Source organism: Anopheles coustani, chromosome 3 (genome assembly GCF_943734705.1).
Source record: "Anopheles coustani chromosome 3, idAnoCousDA_361_x.2, whole genome shotgun sequence".
In the NCBI taxonomy this organism is placed as follows: Eukaryota; Metazoa; Arthropoda; class Insecta; order Diptera; family Culicidae; genus Anopheles; species Anopheles coustani.
This window is the reverse complement of record NC_071288.1, coordinates 29,657,358-29,667,908: the sequence shown is the minus strand read 5'-3', so window position 1 is coordinate 29,667,908 and position 10,551 is coordinate 29,657,358. Positions and strand designations below refer to the sequence as shown.

General features: G+C 46.2%; 1 protein-coding gene across 1 annotated transcript in view; it reads left to right on the top strand.

Moving 5' to 3' along the window:
- Nucleotides 1–354: 354 nt before the first annotated feature.
- The window catches only part of LOC131259054 (rho GTPase-activating protein 100F), a 36,435-nt gene continuing 26,238 nt past the window's right edge, over nt 355–10,551 (top strand). The window contains exon 1 of the mRNA XM_058260471.1: nt 355–441. Coding sequence (XP_058116454.1) covers nt 355–441 — 87 coding nt within the window. The remainder of the gene's footprint in view (nt 442–10,551) is intronic.

Here is a 10,551-nt window from a genome sequence, read left to right as displayed (position 1 = left end):
CTGCGTCAACCGCTGCATCTCAGGCAGCAGCACCAACAGGAGCAACAGGAGCGCCAGGCGCACCAGCGCGAGGAGGAGGCGGAGGAGGACTCGATCGAGGAGGTGGTACGGCTGCACCAGCAGCAGCTTCAGCAGGAGCGTCCGGTCAGGCGGCGGTCGGCGGGCGTACAGGTGGGCGGCGGCGGTGGATCGCGGGGCTTTGTGGCGGCGGTGGGCGGTGTCGTTGGGCAGGGGTTCCTCGCACTACGGCGCACGCGGGCCCGAGCCGGCTGCGCGTCATAGCACGGCCGGAACAGCGCTGCCAACGGCAACAGCCCGAAGCTAGTGGTCGTCTCACGCGCCCGACGTAGACTAATGCAGTGGAGGAAGTTCGCACGGCTGAAGACGACTGCTACCGGACACTCGCGTACGCGGAGGATGCTTTGCTGTGGCCGAAGAAAGGTGAGTACCGACCGTACCCATATGGGCGAGAACCTGAAACCGGGCTCTTGTTGGATATGCGACCAAAATCGGCATTCTGGACGCATAATTAGCATAGGCATAATTTTTGGGATTCGTTACTTCGGGCAAATGCACTGTGGAGATTGATAGTAGATTATGCCTCTTCAGTGCAACCGCTGCAGCGACAGATGACATTTGACAGCTGTCAAGTCTACATCAGCAAATGAAAAGATAAGGGCGATTGGGCTAGAAAAGCGGGGCGATTACTAGAGGGCCTGTTTAGTAACAGAGTTTACCATCTTATCTGTAGCCTGTATTGTCAGTTCTAATCGGTGGAATGAAGATAACTAAATTTGTGGTACCATCTCCACTTTGTAACCAAAATTGATTATACGAGATTCTGAACAGTTATTTTGAATGAAGTCATGTATTAATCCAACCAGGATACCCAGTTCTGGAGATGATTTAAGGGTTATTTCAACTATCTGTTCCGGTATCAATTTTGTTTAGTTTTCAATGAGTTCGAATATTTTTTAGGAGGCACAATATCCCCTAGTGGAACAAGTCCTCCCTCCGAAGAGAGTAACTGTGACCGAAAGACGGTATATTATAGGTCGGTGATCAGCCGTTCGTAATATCGGAGGGTGCCAGACTTATACGTAATAGTATTATAATAATTCAGTAAAAAATAATTTTCCTCGAGGAGTTTATATCCGGTAAACAACCACCTTGAAGAGATTTTTATTTACTACTTTACTTCACTTTGTAACAGCTTTGAATTTAATTTTGAAAAAAAGATTTTAAAGACGTCAACCTTAAATAATTTGGTGATTTTTTTTAAATTTATTCAATTGCCTTTACATGTTTTTTATTTATAAATCATTCCCATTTCAATTGGAAAGAATTGAGGAAAGTTATCATGTTTATCTTGAATAGTTGATGATTATGTGTGGCAAGTGGTGAACGATTCGATTTAAAAATGACAATAATCATCATTAGTACACACGACAGCATTGACGAAATTGATAATGGAACAGAAAATAAGCAAAGCTTTAGTCTTTGTTCACGAAGCTTTGCCTTCTAATAATAAAAAAAAAACACTAAACAAAACAAATCCACCTTGAATAGGCTGGCACATACAAACCCGTGCGTTGTAGATCAATAAACCTATGGACAAAAGATCGGAAAAGAGTGTTACGGGATCTGATATTTCTTATTAGGAGTTGATTTAGTGTACACAATTTACACAGCAAACATGTGCGCATAACATATTTCTGAATATTTATAAGCCAAAAGAAACCCTACTAGGCTCGTTTGCTATAAAAGGTCAAGCAACAGATTTTTAAGGTTCATTTCTGTTGAGATATTTATTCTAAGCTTTGCCCGAGCGGAAGACACCCACCAACCGCACACGAGGGTGGGTGCGAGGGTGAGATAAAATATGTTGCCCCTATTCTCGCGCGGACAAATCGACGGGAGTAAGCCATGCGAAAATCGGCACGGCACAGTTCGCACCGTTAGCAAAATGCCTTGTCGTCCTATTTAATTTTATGGTGCCAAAGCCGAGCGGCACATTCGTGGGGATTTACAAAGATGAAACCCTTTTCGAGCAGCGTGTAGAGAGGCATATCTCGCGCGCACGAAAGAGCTGGACTTGGGGCTTCCCTTTGGCTTTCCCGAGCGCGCGTCGGAACGAGACACTCGAATTGGGCAGGAGAAAACGGTGCCAGGGGGGGATGCGAGCGAAAAGAAGAGTTTGAAAAATGGGCCAGTGTAGAATTCTCCGGAGACTCCGGCGGGGAGGCAGCAAAGCGGGCTTGGAACCACCACGGGAAAACATAATTTATATGGATAAACAACGAATTGAACGACATCCATATTTTGCCGTACATTTGTCCCACGGTGTCGCTCGGGTTTGGAAAGTGGAGGCGAAGGGGGAAACCCTCCCCCCCCCCCCCTCCTCCGGGCAAGCACACAACGAAGACAGTGGTCGTATCGTCGTGTTGAACGCGCGTCAGTGTGGCTCTCTTGGCCTCTCGAAGGGACGGAGAAATGGAGATGGCGGCAGAATGGCACACACTTCGCTCGAACCACGCTGGGGTGAATTATGTTTGGGTACCATTATGGGACATCGATTTTTCTCCAACAACCCCCCCAAACCCGTCGCCCGGTCCCCTTTCGCTAAGGACGCGTTGTTTTTCCTCATCCTCAGTTTGAATCCCTCTGCTTTGAGCGCGGTTTCTCCGACTTTTCCGTTCGCTGGATCCGGCAGCTTTTTTGAAACCGTCGAAGCCCAAGGTGTTGCTAAATGGAGACGCCTGGTTGCCGTTGGTCTTGAAGTGCTTATTGTGACGTACTCTCTTCGTATGTGCACTTCACTTTCCTGACCCACCGTACGCCATTGGGCGAATGCACGGCTCGAAGACGTCCGCGAGTGTCGATGTTGGGCTTCGAAAGACGGCACGGGGAAGAAACACTTCTAGAAGCGTTGATGTGCCGAAAGTGTGTCTGGATGGGGAAACACACTTTAAAAGGTGCACTTAAGCGTAAATATAGGTTACGGCCTGGGGGTGCATGATGATGCGTTTTAGTGAATTCTTCTACTAATGGCACATTTTAGTAATTTGTTCAATTTAAGTTTCCCTTGAAAGGATACAATTATTCGGTACGGAAAATCATATTTATCCTTTTCTACGTGGAACTTATTAGTGAAAATCTTTCGCGCAGTTTAATTACTGACAATCGTTGGTGGTGGAAAATAATTGCAAGGAATGAGATTCTTATGTACCGTACTTGTCAGGGTTGAAGTGTGGCAAAGTAAAAGGACGAGCCCCTTTTAGCGGAGAAAAGTCAAACCTTTCAACATGCCAAGCAACTCCCCCCCCCCACCCTCTCCCTAGCCTCACCCAGTGCTGTTTCGTCGTGTGCGAATGCGGGCGAAGTGTAAAAGTGTGTTATGTCATGGTGGATTAAATGCCGATTTTATTACCATAAATTTTCCATTATTTCCAACCGTCCGGAGGTTCCTCGCTCGGGCTGCCCCGGCCCGGAATGTTCGCCGAACGCCGCTGGCTGTGTTGGCCGGAGCTCGCGGGACGCGTCGAAAGGATTCTCGAGCAGGACCCGTGCTTTCCCGTGCCACTTAAATTGCGAGCGGCACTCGGGATCTTCGGAAAATTCCTCCGACGAACATATTCAAGTCATGTCCGAGGTCGTTGTCGGGGCTGGGAGTTAGTCAAACTTTGCGTCCCACTTTTGCCCAAGTCCCCATCGTTATCGTCGTCATCATCATTACCATCGTCGCCGTCATCATCATCATCGTCATCATCATCCTCATCATTACCGTCGTCATCGTAATCGTTGGGTGGCGGAAGAGGGTTCGCTTGACGGGGTTTTGATTGAACATAAAGCTGATGTCTAGTGGTTTGATGAGCTCTCGCAAGGTGGGCAAATGATCGATTCGGATCGAATCTGTGGTCTTTTTTTGTTGGCAAGAGTCTCTCAATGCAAAGAAAGGGGATAGAAACGATGTCGGTGCTAGCTTTATTCATCCAAGCGTACGATATTTATTGTGCTGTCGGGTCGGGAAGTTGGAAAGTAATTAAAATGGCACCAGTTGAAGGACTTTCAAGCAGAATCGACAGATATCGTCAATGTTCTTAACTTTTCGACGACTTCAACAATATTTAGTTTTCGTAAACTACTTCAACTGAATGGATTTGAAAAAAAAGGCGTTTGACCTTTGTCATTAAGACAAAACCCAGTCGGCTACGGCAATTACTTATTGAAACAAATTTATTATTGATGAAAACTCCAGACGACCATGTTATTTTTTTAACCTAGTCCATATGGCAAGCATCCTTCTACGAAGGTTTCTTGGTTGCCTTAAGCATAAGAAAATTTCCGTTTCATCGGGCGCTTTGTTTTTCTAAACCGTTGTCGAGACTGAAATGTTTTTCATTACAAATTCAGACATTGTTTGTGTCCCTCTTTTGAAAGGGACAAAGTTCTGTGACCGTTGAAGGAGAATTTGCATTGTTGTTCAGTTCTATTCTTTTTAAACTTTTCTGCTGTTTTGACTAGCTTGATGAGGACTGCCCAGGGGTATTAAACTGTTTCTGTTACGCATGTATTACAAATATTCCATCAAAACTTACAATCCTTAAACACGCAACCCATATTAAACCGTTGTGAAGCGTAGTTACTCATATACTCTTATCAAAAAAGAAACTGGTCACAATAATCTAGACGAGATGGTTGTTTTTTCAAACTTTTTATGCACACATGCTATTTCCGGCGTTGAAGCAGGCATCACATTTATGGGAGTTTCTGCAGATTATGCGTTTGCCGTCACATAATTTGTCTCGAGTCACGCATCGCACCCGCATGCTGCACTGAAAAGGACGGCGCTTCAATAGGGGTAAAAATCAATTTCCGATGTCGCCAGACGTGGGGTGGAAGGCTATAAGGAAATGAGTTTTCCAAAGTGCCTTCGGGGGGATTCAAACGGCTCGGGTGGAAATAAATTAAAGGTCGGGTATCTTAAGGGGCCTTTTCGTGTGGTGCGCAAGAAGTTAGAGATGCTTTTTAAGTTGAATTCGCTTGAGATTTCCATTTGGCACCATTTGGCTAACAGTACGTTTAACCTTAATAAGCTAATATATGACTATACGCCACCCTTAAGCGAAAAAAAAAATGTCTTGCAATGCATTCAAAACAAATATTCCAAATCTTCACAGATTGATTCTCTGCTCTCTCTTTTTTACTATCAAAACGTAGTAAAACGACTTATAAAACTCTCAGGATGTTTTCAAAATGTAGATTTTTAGGGCCCTTTTTACCAAGCGTTTTTTAAAATTGTGGAGCAAACTTGGCCATGAATAATTATTCTATCAGAGTTATTGATCGAGACATTATATTTTTTGAGTACCTCCAATTACTGCATAAGGTAAACTTTGTCAAGAAATTTGGTAAAATGTGCTTGTATCTTTAAATAAAATTTTGTTTTGTTGCAATGAATTTTACCTCATAGTTGTCTTCACATCTCATCTTCAATGTAAAAAATATGAATCCAATTCTTTCCAATATTCGTTAGGTGACATATTAAGGAGCTTGATGAATGTCTGCAGGATTGAAATATTTTATTTTAACACTACTATGTTATCGCTTAAACTGTCGTTTTAAATTCTTACATGATTTTGGCGTATTTTGATTTATCCTGTTTTCTCTGTTGAATCTTAATTTAGAACCGTGAATTTACATAGGAAGTATAAGATGAGCTTATTAACATATTCTGTTACTTAATATTTGTTTAAATGACTTGTTTCAGCTTTTCTGTGTTAATGCTTTTCTTAGCTTTTCTGTGTTAATGTGTTTCGTGAATTTTCATGAAGCAAAATAAAGTGTCTGAGAAAGGCGTACCAAAAGCTTAGTAAAAGAATATGAAAGCATGACGAAAAGAAAGCTACCATCGAATTGATATTGTTCAACCACGAACCCAACCGTCGTTTGCCATCGTTTACCGAAATGAAAAATGTCTTTCTCACACGCCCTCTTCCTCCCCCCGCCCATCCCCTCTCCACGTCAACGGAAAGCCGGCAGGCGTGAAGGAATGGCGTCCAAAATACCTGCTCCGATTACGACCGAAAAATCGTAATCTCGTTGGAATGTGTCTTATTCATTGCCCTCTTCAATTGCATTCCATGGAGCTGTCGGGGCCAACGAAAAACCAAAAAAAAAAAAAAAATCATTCCGCAAATCGACCCGACACGTGTTCGTGGGTGGTGAATGGCATGCATTCGTATCGTATCAGCCGTGGTGCGGTGGTGTCAGTTGCAAATGGCACCGCCATCTTGGGACACAAACGAATCGAACGGCGTCGTGGAACGGGATCGTTTGGCAACGAAACTACGATAGATACAAGTATATTGGGGTCAACCGGGAGCCATCCCGATGCCGAGTGTTCGTACGCTACCACGTCGTTCCATGTTCTTACATGTGTTGAGAAGAGGCTGCCCACTTGGCCGTACGCTCGGAGACACCGAAATTGTGCATATGTCGTGGATTTATTGCCACCGTTTTGCGCGAGATCGAATAATGTTTCCGTTGTTTTCCGGTGGCTGGCCGTTTCCTTCCTTTCCCCGCCCGAAAATGGCATCGCGCTGCGTCGATCGGATCGGTTCGGAACGCTCTTCGCTGGGATGACGGTGTACCGTATCGCGGCCGTGTGCATCTCGCCTCGGGGGGTTTTCCATTTAGGAGCACCATTTGCTCGGCTGTGTGCATCTTACTCCCTCCCGAGTGGAAGGCATTTCGCAATTAAATGCTGCTCCCGCGCACAATCCAGCACCCGCAAACGGGACCGAATGCACGGATGCACGGATCGATACATAGTCACACACACACACACCCACACACACGCTGATGCACTAGCGCTGCAGGCTGCATCCGGCGTACTTTGATAGTATTCTGTTTGCGCGTAGTACAACCGAGTCCCCTCGCCAACGTCCCTCCCCGAGGACTCTCGCGTTTTTCCCGACCCCGGAGAGTAGGGTTTTCCACCACACATGTGTCTGTGTTTGTGCCATGGAAACTCTCCCACGCTCCATCGGGTCCGGTCCGTTTTACGTGCCGACGTTTTTGTGCCGATTGTGAAAATGGTTGAAAACGATCGCTCTCTCGCTCTGTCTCTCTCTCTCACTCTCATTTTTTTGACTCGAGAAAGGATTCACAAGGAAGGGTTGTTTTTTCCTCTTCGACTGTTGCACCACAACCCCCCTAGTGAGAGAAAGCTTCGTGGGGGATGGGGGCAGCGGGGTGGTGGGTGAGATTATGCTGTACAACTGGAAAACCTGATGCCTGATGTGGCATGACGACCGCAAACCAGCATCCTTTAGTGATGTCCTAATCGAGCGGCACCGTTTTCGAGTCGATTGAAAACGTGTAAACATGTGATTGCTTGCCGAACGGAAAAGTCCAGCTCGGAAAAGGCGACACATCCTTCGCGCGGGTGCGTTTGGGAGTTAAACTCCCCTCTCTCCCCAAACCCACCGATGGGAGGGGGATCAATCGATATTTTTTCAACTCACTCTCATCGCTTCGCTCCATTTCTTCTCGGGATGCCACATCGCTTTCCCATCCACTCCGATCCATTCAAACAATCGACACCAGAATGCCGAAAGCGAAGGGAAAAGCAAAAAAAGTTGGGAAAACCACACACGAACACCGTGGAGGCGTAGTGACCCACTGAAGCGGGGCGCGAGGGATGGGCCACACGGTACAACTGTTCAGGTCAATAATCATTACGATGGGCACTTTCGCATTAAGTCGGAGTTTTTTATGGAGTCGACTCGTCGTGCAGGACTCGGTTCGGTCGGACTCCTTCGGATGAGAGAGAGACAGAGAGATAGTGAGAAATCGTAAGGAGAGGAGAGGGTGGTCGGTCGGGAGGCAGAAGACAACCCATGTGAGGTTCACATGAAGTGGGGCGGAAAACGCTGGAAAAGGGGTCGAGAGGGATTTAATGTATGAGCGGGTCCCGTATGTGTGCTGCACCCTATTCGTTTTCCATCTTTCAGCTGGCAGGGTATCAGGATCGCTTACGAGGAGTCCTAAGGGTGGGAAGACGCGTTCGGAAAATGGCGTCACGAGAAGCACCGAGAAGAAGTAGGGCGAATGTTTTCCCGAACGCTCCCGGGCGGTTGTGTGTGGGCACGGATGGTGCGGCAGGGTGGAAAACATTCCTTTGCCAGCTGTGGGCTTGCATCAATAAACCGTTTAGTTCCGCCACTGGGATTCGTCCTTGTTTGCTAGTAGGTTCTATTCTTACTCGCTTCACACAAAAATGGCTGCAGCAGCTCCCAGCTCCCAACCACCCACTGGGTGTTGCATAAGTAAAGCACAGGGAAGGAAGTGTTTGGTAGAGAAAAACATGGAATAGAAACAGCACGCCACATGGACACGCACAAACGCTCGAAGGAAAAACGAAAAACGAACGAGCGTAAAGCAAAACCAAATCACAACCCTGCACGTGTCTGACGTGATGGAAGGCTTCGACAATTTATGACTGATAATCAGCGACTAATTAGCGACGGAAGAGGAAAACAAACGAAAAAGAAACACACCGGTGGCGAGGGAGCCCGGCTTTCGGCCGGAGACAAGCGCCGGAAGGAGAGACACGCTCGATGATACCGACACGCATAACGATCATTAATGGTTAATACATAATTTCCTCTGCAGCAACGGAGCCCGGAGTTCTGGCGGGGTCCGTCTGATTGATGGTGGTCAATTAGAGCGCCGAGGAGCGGGTTGAGGGAAATTAGTATTCGAAGGTCAGTCGATGTGCGCAGGAGTGGTGTGAACTATTTTATGCTGAGCCGAAAGGACACTGGCTTGAGGGGGTGGGGAAAATAAACGAAGAATTGGCATGCAGGGGCAGTGGGAGAGTCACATTACGATGACGATGTCAGTGGCGTAGTAATTTGTATTTCCAACGAATACGAATACTTGCTCACGGGGATTGTTAATGTGGCAGTTAATCGTGAAAACCTTAGAAACTGGCTGGTGTTTGTTCTTGAATCATTTGTTAATGCTTAAAGCATTTACTTTTACATTAGAAAGTGAAAACTTATTCACTTTTAACTTGGTTATCTAAGAACGAATAGCTGGGATTGGAGTTTGGAATGGTGCACATCAATATGAGAAAAAGCCTCACATCCGTTGAACAACAAAGATTTGCTAATGTCTATTGATTTATTGTAGATTTTACTTTATTACTTTCGATTTCCTACAGTGTTTATTTACATTGGGTTTTCTGAACGGTTTTCTGTTAGTTATGATAATATTATATTTTAATAAGCTTTGTTCATCAATTGGTTCTCTTTTTTCCACGATTGAAGATCTTTTGAACATGACGAATTTATTGTTTTAAATGTCTACTCTCTACTACTCCTCTATTTAGTAGTGGGTCTACTGTTTTAAATGTCTGTAGTTCCTAATCAACTGTATTATATTTTATTTGGCGAGGTGATTTTTTACCAAAGCTGTAAAATATCTCTCTGAAACTGCTAACACCCACGTGCATGGGGCTTCAGCATGTTAAAGGCCATCAGTTTAAAGTGAAACAGTTTGGTGCGTGGGAAACACGAGCCTCACCAGATAATCATTCATCCGATAACATGCGAGTATCATCCGGGGGTGGGTGAAGTGAATCGGCTAAAATTGTTGAAAACCTCACCCGTCAACGATACGCAAAGGTTACCCCAGGGCGGACGACCCAAACGGTGGCCGATCGGATGTGATCATCAATATCACTCTCGCGGTGGGTGAATAAATAACATTGACATTAGCTTTAACCGCCCACGGTACGTGCGACAAAAATAAATCGACTTCCCACGCGACAAACGCCGACACCGCATGCATTGTTGGGTGTATGTGTTTGCTTGTGGCGTGGGCGCTGACTCCAGACTTTCGCGGATGCTGCCAAACCGTTATGAGTCCACCGGCATGCCGACATTTAAAGTGGATCGATTACAGCCCCCGCTCAAAGAGGAGACACGCACTAAGGTGTCACCAACGCATATGATACCGCATGTTGACTAGAAGTCGGAAGTAGGAAGAACCGGAAACAAAATCCGAACAAATCACCGAAGCCTCAAGGCTTGCCTGGAAGAGACTTTCGTGCAAGCGTTGCATGCAAATGTCACAGTTGATCTTACTCGTGCGAGGCGATTCGGTTTGCTCTCGCACATCCTTGCTCAGGATTTTTCTCGCTCTTGCCCGCTCCATTTTCAATTTTCCCACACTCCCTCTCGTTCTCACTTCACATCCTTGCCTCGTTTGCGTTCGCCTCCAACGCAGTAACAGTAGCGTTCCCGGTCTCTGTATGCTAAGTTCCCTGACGAAAGTCCTTGCTCGAGCAGGAATAAAGAGCCCACTGTGTGAACACGATAGCAGACCGTGCTTCGCGTTACTACACACTCATCCTTAACACGAACACATTCAACCACCGTGCCACGGTGGGGGGGAGGTTGTTGTTTGTTCGAGAATATTTCCACCCGCGTAGCTGTCGACGAGTGCTCCGAGAGCCGAGAACGTTTGCGCTCCCCCCCC